We start from the raw sequence: 25814 nt of genomic DNA on the forward strand, positions 1-25814 counted from the left end.
AAGCCCTCAGAGTCCTGGGAGCGGACACACTATGGCGCACGTCCGAGGCCTGTGGCTACCTGGTTGCCTGGCCCTGGCTGCCCTGTTTAGCCTTGTGCACAGCCAGCATGGTAAGGGGGGCCTGGAAGCTGGGACAGGCTGGCGGACTGGGATGTAGGCCTGTGGGCTGCGGTCCCCTGGCTCGACAGCACAGGGCTGGCCCCCAGGTGGCTCTTGGCTCACTGTGTCCAGCTTAGGGAAGGAGCCAGGTGCTCAGGGCTGGACAGACAGTGACTACTTCTCTCTTGCAATATGGGGGTTGGGCTGGGGGTGATCCATGAAAGGAGGGGGGCTAGTGGCTGCCGTTAGCAGCCTTTCAGGTCCTGCCACCATCCTAGACACCCCCTTTCTGGAAGCCAGCAGGCAGGCCAGGCTTGCTTCCTGCCCTAAGTGGCTGGTGGTGGCTAAGACAGCCTGGGCCCCTGAGGCCACTGTCCCACGCCCCTTCTCCTGCAGTGTTCCTGGCCCCTCAGCAAGCACTGTCGCTGCTCCAGCGGGTCCGACGCGCCAACAGCGGCTTCCTGGAGGAGTGGCGGGAGGGCAACCTGGAGCGAGAGTGTGTGGAGGAGCAGTGCAGCCGTGAGGAGGCCTTCGAGGCCCTGGAATCTCCCAGTGCCACGGTGAGGCCCCAGGGAGGGAGGGCTGGGGGTCCCTCCAAGGGGGCCCTTGGTTCCTGCAGGGGCACCAAGGAGGGAAGTGGGGAGCATCACAGCTCTTTGTTGATAACTTCATCTCTGGCCCCGTTTCCCTGGGCTGCCCTGATGAGTGGCTCAGCCTTTCTAGGCGGCCCCAGTGCCTGGGCTATGTCAAGGCCCCAGGGTACGGTGAGGCTCCAGGACGTTGGGGGGCAGGGGGGCCTCCTCAGTCTTTAGACATCTGTCTATGTTGGGATCTCTGGAGACCCTGGCCCTGGCCACATGGCCTCTCAACTTTAGCTTTGCTGCTACTTCTGTGCCACCCTTGGGAGGTGGGTCTCTGGTCAGGCCTGGGCCTAGGCCTCAGTGTTCCAGGAGCCTTTTGAAGCTTTCCCTTCCCTGGGGCTCTGCCTGGGCCCCTCTTCTCCAGTCTACCCCACCCCGGGGAATCCCTTTCAATCTTGTCTGGCCAGGGGCGGGGGGGCGGGCGGTGGGGAAGGCAGGGAGCTCCCCTCTCCTCAGATACTCTTCTCCTCTGCGGGCTTGGGCTTTTAGAAGCAAAAGTAGAAAACTCTGCCACAAACCTCCCCAGAGCGTGACCAGGGTAATGGAAAGGGGAAAGTATAAGGAGAAGACAGGAAGTTTACAAAAAAACAAAACAAAACAGGATCCTACCACAGCCTCACACTCAGCCTTGTTTTTCAGGATGTGTTCTGGGCCAAGTACACAGGTGAGCACTGGGAAGGGTTTGCTCCAGGAAGGGAGTCCTGGGGACCCAAGTTAGAGGGTGCCCCACTCCAGAGAATTTTCTGATCCATCCAATCCTCCATTCCTCCACCCACGCCTCTTTCCTTCCTTTCTTCCATACGCGTCCCTTTCTCTCCGTTTCTGAATGTCATCCCACCCTTCACTTGAACCTGTCCTATCCCTACCTCAATTTCAATGATGTTTCTGGGTCTTTTCCAGCTTGTGAGTCATTGAGGAAACCTCGAGAAAAGCTCATTGAATGTCTGGAAGGTGAGGAACTGACATGAGGGTGTGGGGACAGGATAGGAGGGGACAGCCTGGGAGAAGAGCAGAGTAGGGGTTGGGTAGGAGTTGTGGCCCATGGGTGGTGGCCTCTAGCAGCTGACATTGCCTTTCTGGTCCTGCGGTCAAGGATGTGTCTTTGCACCTGGCTCTGTGCCTGGCAGTCAGTAAGATGATTAATATTGGAGGAACAAATGAATGCACGGGCAATGAAATAATGTTTAAGGCCTCATTCTCATCAGAGCCCCTGCCCATGCCAATCAGTCTTCCCCATGTCCCCAAGGCAGAGCTTCGATGACGTCACATTCTTTCTCCAAAACCTTGAGTGGCTCCGCATTGCCCCGAGAATAAAGCACAGGCTTCTTAGCCTAGTGAATTTTGCAGGTTCTGATCTTAACCTTCCCTTCAAGCCTTATCTACCATTGCACCAGCCCTGAATCCAGCCCCCCAGCTTGCTGACAGCAAGCACTTCTCTCAACAGGGCAAGATGTTTCTAGATCCTGGCCCCTGCTTACATTATCATCTCCCCCTGGAGCAGCCATCAGTGCCTACTGAAAACCCCCCTATCCTTCAAGAATTAGTCCACATGCCACCACCTTGCTGAGCCTTCAAGGTGCATCCTCCCTCCTCCACGGCATTCTGAATACACCTTTAGTATGACAGTAGACCCCACAACATGGAACTCTTTAATCACACTGGCTATGCTTTCATTTGTTAAGTAATTTATTCAATAGACATTTCACTAAGCCCCTGCTGTGTGTCAAGCTCTATGGTTGAGTGCTGGGGATTTTAAGAGAATCAGGGAGCTCACAGTTTCATCAGAAAACAAAAATACAAAACATCAAAGTAATTGATGGAAGAGTTCTGTTCCAGGTGCCAAAGAATTCCAGGAGGGGGAGCATTTCGTTTGCTGGCAGAATCAAGGACTGCTCCCCAGAAGAAGTAGAGTTTTACTTGGATTTGTGGGATGCACTGATGAATAAATAGGAAAGCATGGCCAAGGCAAAGGAAAGAGCACGTGCAAAGGCCCTTAGGCACGAGGAGCTAAGATAACAGGACACCTAGACCAGGGCCAGATTCGGAGAACCTTGTTCACTTTTTCATTCTGCTGGCTATGAGGAGCCACTGAATATTAGCTCTATGAGGGCAGGAACCTACTTGACTATGACTGTCTTATTCATTGCTGTGTCCTTAGTACCTGGCATAGTGCCTGTCACATGGTTGTCACACAGTGGGCACTCAGTGAATATTTGGTAACTACGGTTAAATGGATTGTAGAACTGCTGGGTACAGAGGAAGTGCTGAGTAAATGCAGGTTAAGGGTCATGGACCAGAGGTAGCTTGGAGGGGATGGACCGATAGAGCTTTACTAGGAGAGAAGCGGGGACAAGTCCTCAGTGTAGGAGACCTGGGCTGGGGGTCTCTGCAGGTAACTGTGCCGAAGGTCTGGGTATGAACTACCGAGGGAACGTGAGCTTCACCCGGTCAGGCATCGAATGCCAGCTGTGGAGGAGTCGCTACCCACATAAGCCGGAGTGAGTGATGGGCAGGCCTGTCTGCCAGGGGTCTGAGAATAGGGGGTGAGGAGACACTGGGGGTGGGGGAGACGCCTCCTGCTGAGCAATTTTCTGTTCCAGAATCAACTCTACCACCCACCCTGGAGCTGACCTGCAGGAGAATTTTTGCCGCAACCCAGATGGCAGCATCACTGGGCCCTGGTGCTACACTACGCTCCCCACTGTGCGGAGGGAGGAGTGCAGCATCCCTGTCTGCGGTGAGCTGGGGGAGATCAGGTGGGCATGGCCAAGGCCCATGGGTCTTCATGGGCCTGGCAGCACAGGATGGGAATCAAGATCCTGGCTCCCTTTGAGCTGGTGTTAGTTACTGACGACATATTTGAGCTTGTTGGTTAGTGAAGTCAGGAGACCAGAGAGAGTTAGCTTCCAGCCTCCTCTCCTCCCTCCACAGCCTTTGCTTCCTTATGATCCAGGATGTGGCCCATTCTAAATATGCTTTACTTCCTGCTTGAGGCATTCTTCCCTCCAGGAAGCCCTTCCTAACCATTTCAGTCCATGTACCCTTTGCCGAGCATCACAGAGCAAGCCTCGTACAGTCCAGCCCTGCATGATTCTGTCATCATTATTTCCCATGATGTGTCAGCTAGCTATAGCCATAATAATGCTGCAAACCCCACAAAATCACAAACAGCCACAAAAGCTGGGGGGCATACACCGATAAGCATTTCTTTCTTCTTTTTTTTTTTTTGATGTGGACCATTTTTAAAGTCTTTATTGAATTTGTTACAATATTGCTTCTGTTTTGGTTTTTTGGCTGCGAGGCACGTGGGATCTTAGCTCCCCGACCAGGGATTGAACCCACACCCCCTGTATTGGAAGGGGAGATCTTAACCACTGGACCTCCAGGGAAGTCCCGCATTTATTTCTTATGTGTCTGAGGTTCAGCTGGGGTGGCTCTGCTGATCTCAGCTGCACTCGCTCACGCGTCGGTGGGGTCCAGGTGTAGGCTGGGCTCGGCTGGTGGCCCTACGTCAAACAATGGGTCCAACTGAGCTTGGCTCCTTGTGTGGGTGGGTCCATGTCTGCTCCGTGTGTACTCATTGTGGGGGGAGGCTGAAAGGCAGCAGCTTCTTCCATGGGGGCGGCAGAAATACCAAGCAGTGAGCAGACACACATCTTTAAGCCTAGGCTCAGAACTGGCAGAGTCAGCTCTGCCCACATGCCATTGGCCAAAGCAAGTCCCATGATCAAGGCCAAGGTCAAGAGGTGGACCTTTACACCTTTGCTTGTAAAATAACAGGGCAGAGGATGTGGATCCAGGTGGATCCAGGTAGGAGTAAAGAATTAGTGCCAGTAACTCAATCTACCAAACATGGGTTGCTCTTCTTTGTCCTTCATGCATCCCTGTAGGACCCAGTGAGGGATGCTGGGGCCAGTCTTACAGCGAGTTGCCAATCATACTAACAAAAACAGCTACAGTTTACCAAGCCCCCACCCCTGAACACCTATGATAAATATGTTGCAGGCATGCTGAAACTGACCTACTCCCTGTGTAGACATCCTCAGTGGATCCCAGCTATTTTTCCTACTGTGCCCTTGTGAAAGCACAGAATCCTTAAACTCCAGGCAGTCACTACCAATAGATTACAGATAGCGCAGGAGATGAAACCTGGTTCCTATCTCTGGCTTATTATGCACCAGACACTTAGGCCATATATTTTGTTTAAATCTCTCAATAACCCTGCAAAAACGCATTAGTATTCCCTTTCATAGGCAAGCAGACTGCGGCTCAGAGAGGATAAGTGACTTGAGGTCTATAGGATAAAGGCCGAAAGGCAGGGATTCACATCCCGTCTGGCTCCACGTGTGGTCCCACCCACTCTGCTCCTCTGTTTCCTCACCCACCAGGCCAGGAGCGAGTCACTGTGGAGCTGACCTCAAACTCCAGAGACTTTGCAGTGAATCTGTCACCTCAATCAGAAATGTGCATCCCTGATCGCGGCCGGCAGTACCAGGGGCACCTGGCGGTGACCACACATGGGTCTCCCTGCCTTGCCTGGGCCAGCGAGCGGGCCAAGGCCCTGAGCAAGGACCAGGACTTCAGCCCGGCTGTCCCACTGGTGGAGAACTTCTGCCGCAACCCAGACGGGGATGAGGAGGGCGCGTGGTGCTACGTGGCCGGGGAGCCTGGCGACTTTGAGTACTGCGACCTGGACTATTGCGGTGAGAGGGCAGGGCAGGGGACATGAGACAGAGGACACAGCCTGGAGGGAACAACAAGAACAGTGCCTCCCCTGATCTAAGGCTTTACCACCTGATCTAAGGCTTACCACTCACCAGTGAGTGCATTCATGACACCTGACGTTAACCAGGTGGGCGTAATCCTAGCTCCACCTTACAGCTGAGGAAACTGAGGCCCACGAGGTTTGGTTTCCTAGTAACGCAGGTGCGCTTGCGCTCTTAATCTCTACACCAGACGACCTCCGCGGCTGCCTGGGGGCTTGGGGAGGTCAGAGGGTGGGTGAGGAATGGCCTGGCCCAGCCGCAGCTGGTGTCTGGGTCCCTGCAGAGGAGCCGGTGGATGAGGAGGTGGGATATGGGCTGGGCGAGGAACCGGATGCGGCCATAGAGGGACGCACCGCTGCGGACACATTTCAGCCCTTCTTCGACGAGAGGACCTTCGGCGCCGGGGAGGCAGGTCAGGCGGCGACCGGAGGGGCGCGGGGCCGCGGCATGGGGGCGGGGGCGGGTGTTGCAGTGCTCTGCCCCTAACGGTCCCGCTGGCTCGGCAGACTGTGGCCTGCGGCCTCTGTTCGAGAATAAGTTGGTGCGGGACAAAACGGAACAGGAGCTGTTCGATTCCTACATCGAGGGGCGCATCGTGGAGGGCCGGGATGCGGAGATTGGCCTGGCGCCCTGGTGCGTGCTCCCTGCCCCCACCGACCCCTTGCGCGCCTGCATCCCGCGCCCTGGGAGACTCCTCCGCCCTCACAGGTCTAGGCTCCACAGACAACCTAGCCCAGCACCAACATCTCATCGAACCCTCACAGCCACCTTTTGAGATTGGGTTTACTACTTCTCCAAAGCAGATGGTGAAGCTGAGGGTCGGAGCGCTTAAGTGACTCGCCTAAGTGGTGCTGCTAGTGAATGGGTTACAGAGCAGGACTAGATTCCTGTTCTTCTGACCCCAGAGCTGTGCTAAGCTGTGCCACCTCTGGCCTGGAAGAAGCTTGATGAGGGGAGGGGGGTGCAAAAAGCAGGTGGCAGCCCCGCGGTGTCACATATATGCCCCGGTCCCCAAGAACGGGAAGGTCAAGCTGGGGTCTGGGCCCAGTAGGGAGCTCTGTCCAGTTAGTTCTTAAACCTGGGACTTTGCGCTTGTAGGGCTGGTGGAGGGGCAGCCCTCCCACCTCCCAATGCTTCCCACTTCTTCTCCCAGGCAGGTGATGCTTTTCCGGAAGAGTCCCCAGGAGCTGCTGTGCGGGGCCAGCCTCATCAGTGACCGCTGGATCCTCACCGCTGCCCACTGTCTTCTGTACCCGCCTTGGGACAAGAACTTCACTGAGAATGACCTTCTGGTGCGCATTGGCAAGCACTCCCGCACCAGGTACAGAAGTGGGGGCCCATGCGTGTCTGGCAGGGGTCCGCGTCCTCCCGAGTGACTGTGAGGGGCTCTGGTGACTCTGGGCCACGAGGGATATGTCTGTACATCTCCCACAGTAGAAAACCCTGTAGGCTCTGCTGTAAAGTCTATGTGGCCACATCCTGACTGAAGCTTGGACCTGGGGACAGAGAAACTAAGCCTTTGCAGAGAGCAGAATCCTGGCCTGCCCTTAGCACCCTTCCAGGCACCAGGACATGGCCCAGGTGTGACCTCTGAGTAGAGGCTGTTGGGATCAGGGCCTACAGGCTGCGTCCCTCCCCCTACCTGCCTGGGCTGTTTGATCCCAAAGCTCTGGGCGACTTCAGGCCAGGAAGAAGCTGCCAGGACAGGAGCCGGCCCTCTCACCCTCACTGGTGGCCTGCTGGTTACGCTGACTCCCAGACCCTGAGGGCAGGCAGTTTTCTTCCTCGGGGAACCAGCTGCCCCTCATTGGGTGGCCTACAGCTTCTCCTTTTCTCTGCTGGGGTCTGCACAGCTATGAGCGAAAGATTGAAAAGATCTCCATGCTGGAAAAGATCCACATCCACCCCAGGTACAACTGGAGGGAGAACCTGGACCGGGACATCGCCCTGCTGAAGCTCAGGAAGCCCATCAGCTTCACCGAATACGTCCACCCCGTGTGCCTGCCCGACAAGGACACAGCAACCAAGTGGGGCGGCCAGAAGGGCAGCCGGGGGGTGGCTGGGGGGGGAGCCGAGGGGGTTGGCCAGGGGGCAGGTGGTTGGGGGGCAGCCAGGGGGCTGGCAGCTGAGGACCTGGGCTGGGTTCTGGGCCTGACTCTGACAGCCTATTGCCTTGCCGAAGTTCCTTCCCTTTTCCACGCCTCAGCGTCTTCCTGCACAGGTGTTTTAGATTCAGGTCTCTAAGGGATGGTGTTGGGGCCAGGAGGTTTCTAGACTGGTCTGTTCTCACTCAGTCCTTCTCCTTTCCCCAAAGGTTGCTCCGGGCTGGATACAAAGGGCGAGTGACGGGCTGGGGCAACCTGAGGGAGACGTGGACAGCCAATATTGCTGAGGTGCAGCCCAGCGTGCTACAGGTGGTGAACCTGCCCATCGTGGAGCGGCCGGTCTGCAAGGCCTCCACCCGGATCCGCATCACCGACAACATGTTCTGTGCTGGTAAAGTCCCCTGGGCATGGCTGGGCAGGCGGGAATAGCAGGGCCTCGGGTTGGGAGGATTGAGACACGTGAGTAGCACAGGCCTGGGTTCAAGTCCTGGCTCTATTCCATTAGGCCGTGTGAGGGTTGAGCGAGATAGTGTATTTAAGGTGTTAGGCGTGGTGCTAGTCACTGGTCAAGTTGTCAGTATATGTGAGCCAGACACCAACCAGAGGTCACGGGTGGAGGAAAAGCCATTCATTCATTCAGTCGTTCAGCAAATATTTACTGAGTGCTTACTGTGGTCCAGGCAGTATTCCAGGGTGTCCAAAAAGGACCCTAACAGATAGGGTCTCCTGTGTCTTCAGAGAGCTTCCTTCCTAGAAGGAGAGTGTGTCAGTAAGCAGATCTAGAATAGCAATCCTGATAGGAGAAAAATTAAGCTGAGTAAGGGAGTGAGAGGTGGGGACGGGGCGATTGAGACAGAGTGGTTGGAGAAGGCCTCTCTGAGAAGTGATGTTTAAGCAGAGACTAGAAGACATGAAAGAGTGAGCCAGTCTAGAGGAAGTGCACTCCAGACTTGTGGAGACAGCAGGTACAAAGGCCCTGAGGTGGGAGCATGCTTGGTGTGTCTTAGGAGCAGCAGGGAGGCCTGTGTGGCTGGAGGGCAGTAAACACAGGAAGGGCAGCATTGGAAGAGGGGAGAGAGGTGGGCAGTCAGGGGATGGGTGCTTCCTTCAGGGCCTTGAAGGACTTTGGCTTTTGTCGTGATAGGACATTATTGGAGACTCTGGGGCAGGTGAGTAAACGATCTAACTTAATTTTTAAATTTTTAAAAATTAAAAAAAAATTTTTTAGGTGATTTCAGACTCACAGAAAAGTTGCAAAAATAATACAAAGAATTCCTTTATACTGTCATCCAGATTCTGCCACCTCCTTTGTGTGTGTGTGTGTTCTGTGTGTGTGTATTTATACACACACATATACACATTATTTGAGACTAAATTGTACATGTTACCTTTTTTACCCGTACACTTAAGTATTTCCAAAAAAACAGGGTTGTTCTCTGCCATAACCACAGTACATTTATTAAATCAAGAAATTAATAATGAAAAAAGAAATTAATAATGATATAATACCTTTGTCTAATTTTTAGACTTCATTTAAATGTTTTCCAGTTGTCCTGCTTACTGATGTCTTTTTTAGCAAAAGAAAAACAAAAACGTTTTTCCCACCCAGGATCCAGTCCAGGATCACACATTGTACTCAGTTGTCAGTCTTTGTCTTTCACGATTTAGACATATTTGACATGTATAGGCCAGTTATTCTGTAGATTGGCCTCAGTTTGGCTTTCTCTAAGGTTTCCTAATGATCAGATTCAAGCTAAGTGATGTTGTGTCCTTTTCAGGCATATGATCTCTCTGTCCCATTCCTGGTGAGATTAACTCTGACCTCTTGGTTAAGGTGGTGTCTGCATCTGCCATGTTTCTCACTGTAAAGTTCTGTTTTCCTTTTTAAGACTAACATCTTGTGGGGAGAAAGTTGAATAGTGTCTGTTCTGTTTCTCATCAAATTGTTCTCCTAACCCTGGTAGCTGCCAAATGGTGATTTTTAAATTCTGTCATTCCTTCTACATTTATTAGTGATCATCTTATTATAAGGAAGAATCTGCTTTCACTCTGTCACTGTGGACTCATGGGTCCTTTCTTTATTCTAAGGGCTATAATTTGTTACTATCATTATTATAATGTTCAAATTATCCCAGGTTTGGCCAGTGGGAGTCAAAAAAAAAAAACAACCTGGCTTCTGTGACTTTTGGAGAGGTCCTGTCAATCTCTGAGTACTTTCTTACTTTCAGCGCAGCAAGATGTTCTAGGTTCATCCTACTTGCCTTCTAGTGGAGAATGGTATTTAGAAACCAAGATCTGGGTGCCAGTTGTGCACATTGTTACTGGGGTGTCATTGTTCCTAGGCTCTCTTAGCAGACAGAATTAGAAAATACATGTATTATGCACATGCCTAAATCTATATCTATGTTCTTTCTATCTATTTATCTATCTAAAACCATGAGATGACACTGAAACCTCCCGTTGCAATGCAATAGGATTTTTTTAACATCTTTATTGGAGTATAATTGCTTTACAATGGTGTGTTAGTTTCTGCTTTATAACAAAGTGAATCAGCTATACATATACATATATCCCCATATCTCCTCCCTCTTGCGTCTCCCTCCCACCCTCCCTATCCCACCCCTCTAGGTGGTCACAAAGCACTGAGCTGATCTCCCTGTGCTATGCGGCTGCTTCCCACTAGCTATCTATTTTGGTAGTATATATAAGTCCATGCCACTCTCTCACTTCGTCCCAGCTTACCCTTCCCCCTCCCCACATTCTCAAGTCCATTCTCTACATCTGCGTCATTATTCCTGTCCTGCCCCTAGGTTCTTCATAACCATTTTTTTCCCCTTTAGATTCCATATATATGTGTTAGCATACGGTATTTATTTTTCTCTTTCTGACTTACTTCACTCTGTATGACAAACTCTAGGTCCATCCACCTCACTACAAATAACTCAATTTCATTTTTTTTTAAGGCTGAGTAATATTCCATTGTATATATATGTGCCACATCTTCTTTCTCCATTCATCTGTCGATGGACACTTAGGTTGCTTCCATGTCCTGGCTGTTGTAAATAGAGCTGCAATGAACATTGTGGTACATGACTCTTTTTTTTTTTTTTTTTTTTGCGCTACACGGGCCTCTCACTGTTGTGACCTCTCCTGTTGCAGAGCACAGGCTCCGGATGCGCAGGCTCAGTGGCCATGGCTCACGGGCCCAGCCGCTCCACGGCATGTGGGATCTTCCCGGACCGGGGCACGAACCTGTGTCCCCAGCATCAGCAGGTGGACTCTCAACCACTGTGCCACCAGGGAAGCCCCCCCATGACTCTTTTTGAATTATGGTTTTCATATGCCCAGTACTGGGATCGCTGGGTCATATGGTAGTCCTATTTCTAGTTTTCTAAGGAACTTCCATACTGTTCTCCACAGTGGCTGTACCAATTTACATTCCCACCAACAGTGCAAGAGGGTTCCCTTTTCTCCACACCCTCTCCAGCATTTATCATTTGTAGATTTTTTGATGGTGGCCATTCTGACTGGTGTGAGATGATACCTCATTGTATTTTTGCTTTGCATTTCTCTAATGATTAGTGATGTTGAGCGTTCTTTCACGTGTTTCTCGGCCATCTGTATATCTTCTTTGGAGAAATGTCTATTTAGGTCTTCTGCCCATTTTTGAATGGGGTTGTTTGTTTTTTTGATATTGAGCTGCATGAGCTGCTTGTAAATTTTGGAGATTGGTCCTTTGTCAGTTGCTTCGTTTGCAAATATTTTCTCCCATTCTGAGTGCTGTCTTTTCGTCTTGTTTATGGTTTCCTTTGCTCTGCAAGAACTTTTCAGTTTCATTAGGTCCCATTTGTTTATTTTTGTTTTTATTTCCATTTCTCTGGGAGGTGGGTCAAAAAGCATCTTGCTGTGATTTATGTCAGAGTGTTCTGCCTATGTTTTCCTCTAAGAGTTTGAGAGTGTCTGGCCTTACATTTAGGTCTTTAATCAATTTTGAGTTTATTTTTGTGTATGGTGTTAGGGAGTGTTCTAATTTCATTCTTTTACATGTAGCTGTCCAGTTTTCCCAGCACCACTTACTGAAGAGGCTGTCTTTTCTCCATTGTATATTCTTGCCTCCTTTATCAAAGATAAGGCGACCATATGTGTGTGGGTTTATCTCTGGGCTTTCTATCCTGTTCCATTGATCTGTATTTCTGTTTTTGTGCCAGTACCATACTGTCTTTTTAAAAATTTAATTAATTAATTATTTTTGGCTGTGTTGGGTCTTCGTTTCTGTGTGAGGGCTTTCTCTAGTTGCGGCAAGTGGGGGCCACTCTTCATCGTGGTGCGCGGGCCTCTCACTGTCGCGGCCTTCTCTTGTTGCGGAGCACAGGCTCCAGACGTGCAGGCTTAGTAGCTGTGGCGCACGGGCTTAGTTGCTCCGCGGCATGTGGGATCCTCCCAGACCAGGGCTTGAACCTGTGTCCCCTGCATTGACAGGCAGATTCTCAACCACTGCGCCACCAGGGAAGCCCCATACTGTCTTGATTACTGTTGCTTTGTCTGAAGTCAGGGAGCCTGATGCCTCCAGCTCCGTTTTTCTTTCTCAAGATTGCTTTGGCTATTCGGGGTCTTTTGTGTTTCCATACCAATTGTGAAATTTTTTGTTCTAGTTCTGTCAAAAATGCCATTGGTAGTTTGATAGGGATTGCATTGAATCTGTAGATTGCTTTGGGTAGTATAGTCATTTTCACAATGTTGATTCTTCTAATCCAAGAACATGGTATATCTCTCCATCTGTTGGTATCATCTTTAATTTCTTTCATCTGTGCCTTACAGTTTTCTGCATACAGGTCTTTTGTCTCCTTAGGTAGGTTTATTCCTAGGTATTTTATTCTTTTTGTTGCAGTGGTAAATGGGAGTGTTTCCTTAATTTCTCTTTCAGATTTTTCATCATTAGTGTATAGGAATGCAAGAGATTTCTCTGCATTAATTTTGTATCCTGCTACTTTACCATATTCACTGATTAGCTCTAGTAGTTTTCTGGTAGAGTCTTTAGGAGTCTCTGTGTATAGTATCATGTATCCTGTCATCTGCAAACAGTGACAGCTTTACTTCTTCTTTTCCAATTTGGATTCCTTTTATTTCTTTTTCTTCTCTGATTGCTATAGCTAAAACTTCCAAAACTATGTTGAATAATAGTGGTGAGAGTGGGCAACCTTGTCTTGTTCCTGATCTTAGTGGAAATGGTTTCAGTTGTTCACCATTGAGAGTGATGTTGGCTGTGGGGTTGTCATATATGGGCTTTATTATGTTGAGGTAAGCTCCCTCTATGCCTACTTTCTGGAAGGTTTTTATCATAAATAGGTGTTGAATTTTGTCGAAAGCTTTTTCTGCATCTATTGAGATGTCATATGGTTTTTCTCCTTCAATTTGTTAATATGTTGTATCACATTGATTGATTTGCGTATGTTGAAGAATCCTTGCATTCCTGGAATAAACCCCACTTGATCATGGTGTATGATCCTTTTCATGTGCTGTTAGATTCTGTTTGCTAGTATTTTGTTGAGGATTTTTGCATGTATGTTTATCAGTGATAATGGCTTGTAGTTTTCTTTGTGACATCTTTGGCTGGTTTTGGTATCAGGGTGATGGTGGCCTCGTAGAATGAGTTGGGGAGTGTTCCTCCCTCTTGCAATGCAATATGATTAATTTTAGCTTCTCCCTTTCCACATTTGTAACAGTCTCTGTTGATAATGAGAAATCTGACTCCTATTATCTGTAATGTATTTACTTATTTGGTTAATACAAGAATACACAGTTTGAGAATCACTCATCCATGACTGTGAAAAATAATCCTACAAGCTAGAGTTTAGCATTTCTTCATGGTTGTTTCTGTTTTTAGCCTGAAGATATATATATATATATATATATATATAGTCACAGTACTGTGTCTAAAAGTAACTTGGGTAATTATTATCCCCTTCCCTGTGTTATTTATTTAAAATACAGTTAGGCTCATTTGTTTCACGATTGTATTCAATTTTGGGTCCTCCCTCCCATCTTTGTTGTCTTTACTTGTTTATTTTTGGACTATTACCTTGTTTTATTATGCTTTGCTTTATTTATTTACATATTTTTTATTTTATTTAAATATAGTTGGTTTACAATATTATATTAGTTTCAGGTGTACAACATAGTGATTTAATGTTTTTATAGATTATACTCCATATACAAAATAATGGCTGTATTTCCTGTTCAATATATCCTTGTGACTTATTTATTTTATACATAGTAGTTTGTATCTCTTAATCCCCTAGCCCTATCTTGCCCCTCCCCTCTTCCCTTTCCCCACTGGTAACTCCTAGTTTGTTCTCTCTGTGAGTCTGTTTCTGTTTTGCTATATTTATTCATTTGTTTTATTTTTTGGATTCCACATATAAGTGATAACACAGTATTTGTTTTTCTCAGTCTGACTTATTTCACTAAGCATAGTACCCTCTAGGTCCATCCATGTTGTTGCAAATGGCAGAATTTCATTCTTTTTTATGGCTGAGTAATATTTATTATATATATATATATATATACACCACATCTTCTTTATCCATTCATCTGTTGATAGACACTTAGGTTTGTGCTTTGCGTTATTGCCCTTCCCAGATATTGTTGTTTTACAAATTGAAGGTTTGTGGTGATCCAGCATCAAGGAATTCTATCAGCGCCGTTTTTCCAATAGCATTTGCTCACTTCATGTGTCACATTTTAGTACTTCTTACAATGTGTCAAATTTTTGCATTATTATATGTTTGTTATGGTGAACTGTGATCAGTGATCTCTGATGTTACTATTGTAATTGTTTTGGGGCATCATGAACTGTGCCAAGACAGCAAACTGTGTGTTCTGACTGCTCCACCAACCAGCCATTGCCCCATCTCTGTCTCTTTCCTGAGGCCTCCCTATTCCCTGAGATACAACAATATTGAAATTAGGCCAATCAGTAACCTTACAATGGCCTCTAAGTGTTCAAGTGAAAGGAAGAGTTGCATGTCTCTCATTTTAAATAAAAAGCTAGAAGTGATTAAGCTTAGTGAGAAAGGCATGTCTAAAGCCAAGACAGGCCAAAAGCTAGGCCTCCTGTGTCAAACAGTTAGCCAGTCTGTAAATGCAAAGGAAAAGTTCTTGAAGGAAGTTTTTGTTTTTAATTTTTCTTCGTTAGAGAGTTTAATTTATTTTAAAAAATTTTTTTAAATTGGGCTTCCCTGGTGGCGCAGTGGTTGAGAGTCCGCCTGCCGATGCAGGGGACGTGGGTTCGTGCCCTGGTCCGGGAAGATCCCACATGCCACGGGCTGGGCCCGTGAGCCATGGCTGCTGAGCCTGTGCATCCGGAGCCTGTGCTCCGCAATGGGAGAGGCCACAACAGTGAGAGGCCCGCGTACCGCAAAAAACAATAAAAAACAAACAAACAAAAAAATAATTAATTAAAAAGTGCTATTCTAGTGAATACATAAATAAGAAAGCAAAACACCCTCATTGCTGATATGAAGAAAGTTTTAGTGGTCTGGTTAGAAGATCAAATCAGCCATAACATTCCCTTAAGCCAAAACTTTGAAGCTAGCAGAGATTGATTCATGAGGTTTAGGGAAAGAAGCTGTCTTCATAATATAAAACTACAAGGTAAAGCAGCAAGTTATCCAGAAGATTTAGCTAAGATAATTCATGAAAATGACTATACTAAACAACCGATTTTCAATGTAGCCAAACAGCCTTACATTGGAAGGAGATACCATCTAGGGCTTTCATAGTTGGAGAGGAGAAGTCACTGCCTGGCTTCAAAGCTTTAGAGGACAGGCTGGCTCTTTTGTTAGGGGCTGAAACAGCTGGTGACTTAAAAATTGAAGCTAGTGTTCATTTACCATTCTGAAAATCCTAGGGCCCTTAAGAATTATGCTAACTCTACTCTCCCTGTGCTCTCTAAATGGAACAACAAAACCTGATGACAGCACATCTGTTTACAACATAGATTACTGAATATTTTAAGCCCACTGTTGAGACCTACTGCTCAGAAAAAAAAGATTCCTTTCAAAATATTCCTTCTCATTGACAATGCACCTGGTTACCCAAGAGCTGTGATGAAGGCATACCACAAGATTAACGTTGTTTTCATGCCTGCTAACACAACATCCATTCTGCAGCCCATGGATTAAGGAGTAATTTTTTCTTTCAAGTCTTATTATCTTAATGAATACATTTCATAAGGCTAAAGCTGCCATAGATAGTAATTCCCCTGATGGATCTGGGCAAAGGAAATTGAAAACCTTCTGGAAAGGATTCACCATTCTAGATGCCATTAAGAACATTTGTGATTTCAGTGGAACAGGATAGAAAGCCCAGAGATAAACCCACGCACCTATGGTCAAGTAATCTATGACAAAGGAGGCAAGGATATACAATGGAGAAAAGACAGCCTCTTCAGTAAGTGATGCTGGGAAAACTGGACAGCTACATGTAAAAGAATGAAATTAGAACACTCCCTAACACTGTACACAAAAATCAACTCAAAATGGATTAGAGACCTAAATGTAAGACCGGACACTGTAAAACTCTTAGAGGAAAACATAGGAAGAACACTCTTTGACATAAATCACAGCAAGATCTTTTTTGATCCACCTCCTAGAGTAATGGAAATAAAAACAAAAATAAACAAATGGGACCTAATGAAATTTCAAAGCTTTTGCAAAGCAAAGGAAACTACATTCAAGACGAAAAGACAACCCTCAGAATGGGAGAAAATATTTGCAAACGAATCAACAGACAAAGGATTAATCTCCAAAATATAAAAACAGCTCATGCAGCTCAATATTAAAAAAAAGCAAACAACCCAATCCAAAAATGGGCAGAAGACCTAAATAGACATTTCTCCAAAGAAGACATAGAGATGGCCAAGAAGCACATGAAAAACTGCTTAGCATCACTAATTATTAGAGAAATAGTCAAAACTGCAATGAGGTATCACCTCACACCAATTAGAATGGGCATCATCAGAAAATCTACAAACAACAACTGCTGGAGAGGGTGTGGAGAAAAGGGAACCCTCTTGCACTGTTGGTGGGAATGTAAATTGATACAGCCACTATGGAGAACAGTGTAGAGTGGAGGTTCCTTAAAAAACTAAAAATAGAATTACCATATGACTCAGCAATCCCATTACTGGGCATATACCCAGAGAAAACCATAATTCAAAAAGACACATGCACCCCAATGTTCATTGCAGCACTGTTTACAGTAGCCAGGTCATGGAAGCAACCTAAATGCCCATCGACAGACGAATGGATAAAGAAGATGTGGTACATATAGACAATGGAATATTACTCAGCCATAAAAAGAAACGAAATTGGGTCCTTTGTAGAGCCATGGATGAATCTAGAGACTGTCATACAGAGTGAAGTAAGTCAGAAAGAGCAAAACAAATATCGTATATTAACGCATATATGTGGAACCTAGAAAAATGGTACAGATGAACCGGTTTGCAGGGCAGAAATAGACACACAGATGTGGGGAACAAATGTATGGATACCAAGAGGGGAAATTGGCCGTGGTGGTGGTGGTGGTGTGATGAATTGCGAGATTGGGATTGACGTATATACACTAATATGTATAAAATAGATAACTAATAAGAACCTGTTGTATCAAAAAATAAAATTCAAATATTCAAAAAAAAAACATTTGTGATTTCATGGAAAGAGGTCACAATACCAACATGAACAGGAGTTTAGAAGAAGTTGTTCCAACCCTCATGGATGACTTTGAGGGGTTCAAGACATCAGTGGAGGAAATAACTGCAGATGTGGCGAAAATAGCAAGAGAACTAGAATTAGAAGTGGAGCCTGAAGATGTGACTGAATTGCTGCCATCTTACGATAAAACTTTAATGGATAAGGAGAAAGTGGTTTCTTGAGATGGACTCTACTGCTGGTAAAAATGCTGTGAAGATTGTTGAAATGACAACAAGGGATTTAGAACATTACATAAACTTAGTTGATGAAGCAGTGGTAGGGTTTTAGAGGATTGACTCCTAGTTTGAAGGAAGTTCTGTGGGTAAAAAGCTATCAAATAGCACTGCATGCTTCAGAGAAATTGTTCTTGAAAGGAAGAGTCCATCAGTGGGGCAAACTTCATTGTTGTCTTATTTTAAGACATCGCCATGGCCACCCCACCTTCAGCACCACCACCCTGATCAGTCAGCAGCCATCCACGTGGAGGCAAGACCCTCCACCAGCAAAAAGATTACAATTTGCTGGAGATTCAAATGATGGTCAGCATTTTTTAGCAACAAAATATTTTTTTTATTAAGGTGTAGTTGATGTACAATAAGTTTTAGGTATACAACATAATGATTCACAGTTTTAGAGGTTATATTCCATTTATAGTTATAAAATATTGACTATATTCCCTGTTTGTACAGTATATCCTTGTAGATTATTTATTTTATACGTAGTAGTTTGTATGCAACAAAATATTTTTATTTTATTTTATTTTTGCGGTACGCGGGCCTCTCATTGTTGCGGCCTCTCCCGTTGTGGAGCACAGGCTCTGGACGCGCAGGCTCAGCAGCCATGGCTCACGGGCCTAGCCGCTCCGCGGCATGTGGGATCTTCCTGGACCGGGGCATGAACCCGTGTCCCCTGCATCGGCAGGCAGACTCTCAACCACTGCGCCACCAGGGAAGCCCAACAAAATATTTTTAAATTCAAGTATGTGTATATATATTTTTTATTCATTTATTTAGTTATTTTTGGTTGCGTTGGGTCTTCGTTGTTTCACTCAGGCTTTCTCTAGTTGTGGTGAGCGGGGGCTACTCTTGGTTGTGGTGTGTGGGCTTCTCATTGCAGTGGCTTCTCTTGTTGTAGAGCATGGGCTCTAGGTGCACAGGCTTCAGTAGTTGTGGCTTGCGGGCTCTAGAGTGCAGGCTCAGTAGTTGTGGCGCATGGGCTTTGTTGCTACGCAGCATGTGGGATCTTCCCGGACCAGGGATCGAACCCGTGGCCCTTGCATTGGCAGGCAGATTCTTAACCACTGCACCACCAGGGAAGTCCTGTATATATTTTTGACATAATGCTATTGCACTCTTAATAGACTATAGTATACTGTAGACATAACGTTTATATGCACCAAGAAACCAAAAAATTCATATGACTTGCTTTATTGTGGTGGTCTATAACTGAACCCACAGTATCTCCAAGGTGTGCCTGTATTAACATGGTCCAAAAATCAGATTCTTTATACAGGTACACTCAGAGAATGATATTCCCCTTTTCCTCCTGTCCTGTTCCCACCTCCTTCCTTTCCACCACATTTCCATCCAGGCCCTGCAGTTAACCAATCTCAGTAGTTTGAGGTTTATTCTTCTTCTGTTTCTTTTTGCACAAATGAGCAGACACATTTATATTTTCTTATTTTTCCCTTTTCACAGAGTAGCACAGTATAGATATTCTTTTGTACTTTGCTTGTTTCGGCTAATGTATCCTGGAAATTCATTCCATTTTAGTTATAGAGCTTTTCCTTATTAAAAAAAATTTATATTTTTATATGTCTGTGAGTCTGTTTCTGTTTTGTAAATAAGTTCATTTATATCTTTTCTTAAGATTCCACATGTAAGTGATATCATATGATGTTTGTCTTGGTCTGACTTACTTCATTTAGTATGATAAACTCTAGGTCCATCCATGTTGCTACAAATGGCATTATTTCATTCTTTTTTGTGGCTGAGTAATATTCCATTTTGTGTGTGTGTGTGTGTGTGTGTGTGTGTGTGTTTGTGTGTGTGTGTATATATATATACATATATATATACACACACACACGCACATCTTATATCATCTTTATCCATTCATAGAAAACAAACTTACCACACAAACTTCCCAGTGGTTACCAAAGGGGAAAGGAGAGGAGAGGGAAAAATTAGGAATTTGGGATTAGCATATACAAACAACTATATATAAAATAGATAAATAACAAGGTCCTACTGTATAACACAGGGAACTATATTCAACATCTTGTTATAAACTATAATGGAAAAGAATATGAAAAAATATATGTATAACTGAATCACTGCTGTACACCAGAAACTAACACAGCATTGTAAATAAACTATATTTCAATAAAAAAGAAAATTTTATAGTCACATTAGGAGGATGTATGATAGTGTCTTCAACCATTTCCTGTGTATGGGTATTTAGATTTCTAATATTTTGTAATTGAACATCTTTTTATATCCTTACTGACCATTTTTATATCTTTTTTTGTGAATTGTCTGTTCATGTTTTTACGGTCCATTTTTTGTCCTTCTCCCATCATTTTTTTTTTTTTCTCTTTTTTGCGGTACGCGGGCCTCTCACTGTTGTGGCCTCTCCCGTTGCGGAGCACAGGCTCCGGACGTGCAGGCCCAGCAGCCATGGCTCACGGGCCCAGCTGCTCCGCGGCATGTGGGATCTTCCTGGACTGGGGCACGAACCCATGTCCCCTGCATCGGCAGGCGGACTCTCAACCACTGCACCACCAGGGAAGCCCCATTTTTTTAAAAAAATAAATTTATTTATTTGTTTTTGGCTGCGTTGGGTCTCCATTGCTGCGCGCGGGCTTTCCCTAGTTGTGGCGAGTGGGGGCTACTCTTCATTGAAGTGCACAGGCTTCTCACTGTGGTGGCTTCTCTTGTTATGAAGCACGGGCTCTGGGCCCGTGGGGCTCAGTACTTGTGGTTTATGGGCTCTAGAGCGCAGGCTCAGTAGTTGTGGCACACGGGCTTAGCTGCTTCACGGCATGTGGGATCTTCCCAGACCAGGGATCGAACCATGTCCCCTGCATTGGCAGGCAGATTCTTAACCACTGTAACATCAGGGAAGTCCCTCCCATCATTTTTAAAGAGTTCTTCATATGTTAGTGATATTAGGCCTCTATTTGTGATATACTTTGCAAATATTTTCTTCCAGTTTCTTTTTCTTTATCCTTTATTATGTTTTGGCCATCCAATTAAATTTTTTTATGTAGTCAAATTTATTAATCTTTCATTTTACTGCACCTGGATTTTGCGTCAGAGTTAAAAGAACCTTCCTTATACCCAGGTCATAGAGAAATTCACTCATATTTTCTTCTAGTACTTGGTTTCATTTTCCTACACTCAGATCTCAGAGTCATTTGGAGTTTATTCTTGCATACAATGTAAGGTATGGATTTAATTTATCTTTTTCTAAATGGCTAATAAGCTGTCTCTGTACCATTTATTAAAAACTCTGTCTTTGGGGACTTCCCTGGTGGTGCAGTGGTTAAGAATCCACCTGCCAATGCAGGGGACACGGGTTCGAGCCCTGGTCTGGGAAGATCCCACATGCCGCAGAGCAACTAAGCCCGTGCGCCACAACTACTGAGCCTGTGCTCTAGACCCCGCGAGCCACAACTACTGAGCCCGCAAGCCACAGCTGCTGAAGCCTGTGCGCCAAGAGCCCATGCTGGCAACAAGAGGAGCCACCGCAATGAGAAGCCCGCACACTGCAACAAAGAGTAACCCCCGCTTGCTGCAACTAGAGAAAGCCCACACGCAGCAGCGAAGACCCAATGCAGCCAAAAATAAATAAATAAATTTTAAAAAATACTAAAGAAAAAAAAAAATCTGTCTTTGCCCCAGTAATTTGAGATGTCGCCTTTATCACATACTAGGTTTCTGTGTGTGCCTAAGTCTGTTTCTGGACATTCTGTTTGGTTCTTCTGGTCTGTTGTCTATTCTGTTAAAATGTCTTGTTTTCATTATAGAGGCTTTAGAGTATGTTTTAATATCTGGTAGAGCTTATCTTCTCTTGTAGTTTTTCTTTTCCAGTGTTTTCCTGGCAACTCTTGCATGTTTGTTTTTCCACATGAATTTTAGTATCAACTTATCTAGCTCTATAAAAAACTTGGTATTTTTATTGGGATTACATTAAAGTTATAAATTAAATTAGGGAGAACTGACTTCTTTTTGATGTTGAGCCATTCTATCCAAGGACAAGAAATGTCTTTCAATTTGTTCAAGTCTATATTGTATCTTGTGCTACAGTGTCTTCTCTTATGTTTTTTTTCCTCCTTGGCACCTTATTTTATATATTTGTGTTTTCTTCCTTATTTTTCTTGAGTAAATTAGCTAGTGATTGGAAACAAACAAAATACCTAAGAATTTGACTTATTAATTAGGCTTATTATTTTTCTATTTTGTACCTCATTAATTTCTGCTTTGATCTTAATTTTTTTCCCTTATACTTCCTTTTGGTTCACTTTGCTGTTCTTTTTCTAAAAGCTTTTTGAGCTGCCAATTTGGTTAATTTATTTTTTATTTTATTTTATTTTTAAAAGTATTTATTTGGTTGTGCGGGGTCTTAGTTGTGGCTCGCCGGCTCCTTAGTTGTGACACACTGTCTCCTTAGTTGTGGCATGTGAAGTCTTAGTTGTGGCATGCATGTGGGATCTAGTTTCCTGACTAGGGATGGAACCCAGGCCCCTTGCATTGGGAGCCCGGAGTCTTATCCGCTGCACCACCAGGGAAGTCCCTGGTTAATTTATCTTTGATCTTCAGTTTTTACTGAGTAGGGCTATGAATGGAAAACACCATTCATGGAAAACACTATGTTTGTTTGAATTATTGAATTATGTTTGAATTATTTTTTTTTAGAAACTCTCTAATTTCAGTGTGTATTCCCCTTTCACTCAAGAGTTAATAGGTGGTTTTAAAATTTCCAGATGGGAGGGCCCTTTAGCATCTTGATTTTCAGTTTTGCTGCATTATAATCCAGGAATATAGTTTGTAATATTTCTACTTTATGGAACTGATTTTTCTGAGAACCGTTTGATCAATTTCTGTGAATGTACATGTGTGCTTGAGGTGTGTAGATGTGTTCTTCTTTATCCACGTGTAAAGTTCTATATATATATATATATATATATATATATATATATATATGTCCATAAATGTACCTTATCAGTTATTTAGGTCATTTATATCCTTGTTTATTTTCAGTTCACTTGATATGTCTTGTACTGAGTTTGGTGTGTTGAATTCTATTATTAATGTATTTCTGTCTATCTCCTTGCATCATTTATAGTCTTTTACTTTATAAAGGCAGTTGCTGTGTTATTTGGTGCAGATATTTATAACTGTTAATTATTCATTGTGAATTGTGGCTTTTAGCAGTAAAAGTGTCCTTCTTTACTTTCAACTTGAGCTTCACTATCCCTGCTCTCTTTGTTTCCATTCTCCTGTTATACTTTTGTCCATCCCTTTAACTTTAGCCTCTATGAATCACTTTGTTTTGTCTCATATATAGCATCGTTGAGTCTTGCTTTGTGAGTCAAATTAAAAATCTTTTTGTTTTTTAAAAAGTGAGTTAAGCCCATTCATATTTATTGATATGATTAATAGAATTAGTATCTCATATGATTTTGTTATTTTTATGTATATTATGTTTCATTTACTGTGTTTTTTCCCTGTGTGATCTTTTCTTTACTTTTCAAATAATTTCATATATTTAGTAAGGTTTGCATTTTTGTTCTACTCATTATCTTTGGTCTTACACCTTTTTGAAATGCCCTTAGTTTCTTATATTCTTTTAGTTGTTACAATCAGTGAGTTTACTTTCCTCTTTCTCTTCTCCTCTCATACTTTTAGTTGTATTATTTCTACTTGTCAGACAGTTAATAAGTCCTTTTGCTGAAGCATTCATCTCCTGGTTGGATGAAGCTTGTCCACTAGTCGATTTTTCAAGAAGGGTTATGGGTATAGAATTTCCTGAGTTTTTATGTGTTTATAACTGGTTTTCTGTAGCCTTGACACCTGAAGCTCAGCATGATTGAATATAAAATCCATGGTTCACATTTTCCTTCCTTGAATTTTTTGAAAATAAAGCTTTATCATTGCTTGCTTTGTATGTTGTTTTTGAAATCTGATGCCAGTGTAATTGTTTTGCTCTTATAAGGGAGTTGAGTTTTTCTGCTTCCAGGCGTTGAAGGTTTTTTCTTCATCTTTGAAGTCTCAGTTTTTTTTAGGACACGTCTCAGAGTTCAGTGTTTCAGATCAGCTTTGCCAGGTTCCCAGTGGATCCTTTCAATATGCACATCCAATCTTTTATTTCTGTGAAGTTTTCTTGGACTATATTATACATATTAACTCTGTTCCATTGCTTTCTTTTTCTTATTGAGGGACTCATTTCTTTAGTGTGAGTTCCATTTCGACCACTTTCTGCTTTTAATTACTTCCCATTGTTTTGTCCATTTATTATTTTTAATTTTGGCTGCATCAGGTCTTAGTTGCAGCACACAGGATCTTCGTTGTGGTACGTGGGCTCTCTAGTTGAGGCACGCGGGCTCAGTAGTTGTGGCGTGTGGGCTTCATTGCCTCGCAGCATGTGGGATCTTAGTTCCCTGACCAGGGATCAAACCTGTGTCCCCTACATTGCAGGAAGGATTCTTTACCACTGGACCACCAGGGAAGTCCCTGTCCATTTATTTTTAATTTTTGAATTAAAAATTTTTTTTGATTTATTTTATTTTTGGCTGGGTTGGGTCTTTGTTGCTGCGTGCGGGCTTTCTCTAGTTGCGGCAAGCGGGGGCTACTCTTCATTGGCGGTGTGCAGGCTTCTCATTGCAGTGGCCTCTCCCGTTGCGGAGCACGGGCTCTAGGCGGGTAGGCCTCAGCAGCTGTGGCACGCAGGCCCAGCAGCTGTGGCTCACGGGCTCTAGACACAGGTTCAACAGTTGTGGTGCACAGGCTTAGTTGTTCCACGTCATGTGGGATCTTCCCAGACCAGGGCTCGAACCCGTGTCCCCTGCATTGGCAGGCAGATTCTTAACCACTGTGACACCAGGGAAGTCCCTAATTTTTAAATTTCTGATTCATTCTTTTTCACATACCAAAAATTTGCTTGAGGATATTTAATTCTGTTAGTTTTCTTGTTTCATGGTTGTGTTTGGGAAAGAATTTTTGTTAGCTGAGGTATTTTGGTTCTTATTGTTTTCCTATAGTATCTTGGTATAGATGTACTTACTTTTCGTCTATTCATTTTGTAGATTTGGGGTTATTTACAAGATTCCTAATTCATTGAATCCACTTCTTTGATCCAGTGGATATCTTCCCCTCCTCATCTCCACACAAGTTTTTTTTTGAGATGTGGAACCAGGTCTTATTAGGACCACACAGGTTTTGATATTCGATGTACAGTTAGATAAAGTGGTTTGAAGTTTGGGTGTTCTCTGTATTCGAGTTATGTTGAAGGTGTGGTTTTTGTGTAGCTTTGTTGTTCTTCATGTTGTTTGTGGAGGATATGTGGAGATATTTGGATAAAGGTAACTGCCCTAATTCTCATTTTTCTCTCACCTGTCAGTTTAACGTGTTTTTTTTTTTTTAAGTCATTCTGCTTATTGGGTGGAGAATGGATTGTAGGCAGCAAAAGTAGAACTAGGGAGACTAGTGGTTCAGGGGAGAGGTGTATGTGATGGGACCAGGTGTAGAAGTGGTGAGGGGTGGTTGGATTGGGGATGTACGTTGAAGATTGAGCTGGCAAGGTTTGCCTAAGAATTGGATGTGTGGGGTGAGGAATTGAGCAGAGTCAAGGATGCCTAGGAGTCAGTGGACACTCAGCAGCAGTATCTCTTGAAGGGGAGAGTGGCCGGAGTGTGAGCTATACCCCTCCCTGAGTACTGCTTTTCTCTCTCAAGGTTACAAGCCCGGTGAAGGGAAACGAGGGGATGCTTGTGAAGGCGACAGTGGGGGACCGTTTGTCATGAAGGTAAGCTGAGTTCCCAGAAGGCCAGGAGCTGGCGGGTAGATCCTTCTGGGGTGGATGAGGAGGGACCCAAGTTTTCAGAAACAATTGCTTGACAGGGTAATACTGACACTACCTTGGACTTGACTCTATTGGAAATCCCATGTTTCTTCCTCAGAGCCCCTTTAACAACCGCTGGTATCAAATGGGCATCGTCTCATGGGGTGAAGGCTGTGACAGGGATGGAAAATATGGCTTCTACACACATGTGTTCCGCCTGAAGAAGTGGATACAGAAGGTCATTGAACGGTTTGGAAGTTAGGGGGCCACCCACACTCTACACTGCTCACTGCAAAATCACAGAAGCCAATCCAGTGAAAGAATTATTTTTGTGGCTTGTTCCTAAAACTATATTTCTCAATAAAAGTGACCCTATCAATGAGCCTC

General features: G+C 44.7%; 1 protein-coding gene across 1 annotated transcript; it reads left to right on the forward strand.

Moving 5' to 3' along the window:
- Window positions 1–25809, forward strand: F2 (coagulation factor II, thrombin). The gene is made up of 14 exons (XM_060018808.1): window positions 1–110; window positions 496–659; window positions 1380–1404; window positions 1641–1691; window positions 3133–3238; window positions 3341–3477; window positions 5129–5443; window positions 5790–5918; window positions 6013–6139; window positions 6660–6827; window positions 7360–7533; window positions 7821–8002; window positions 25321–25391; window positions 25546–25809. The coding sequence occupies exons 1-14, from the start codon at window positions 32–34 to the stop codon at window positions 25687–25689; spliced, it is 1872 nt and encodes a 623-aa protein (XP_059874791.1). The 5' UTR covers window positions 1–31; the 3' UTR covers window positions 25690–25809.
- The last annotated feature ends 5 nt before the right edge of the window (window positions 25810–25814 follow it).

The sequence above is a fragment of the Delphinus delphis genome, chromosome 8, assembly GCF_949987515.2.
Source record: "Delphinus delphis chromosome 8, mDelDel1.2, whole genome shotgun sequence".
In the NCBI taxonomy this organism is placed as follows: Eukaryota; Metazoa; Chordata; class Mammalia; order Artiodactyla; family Delphinidae; genus Delphinus; species Delphinus delphis.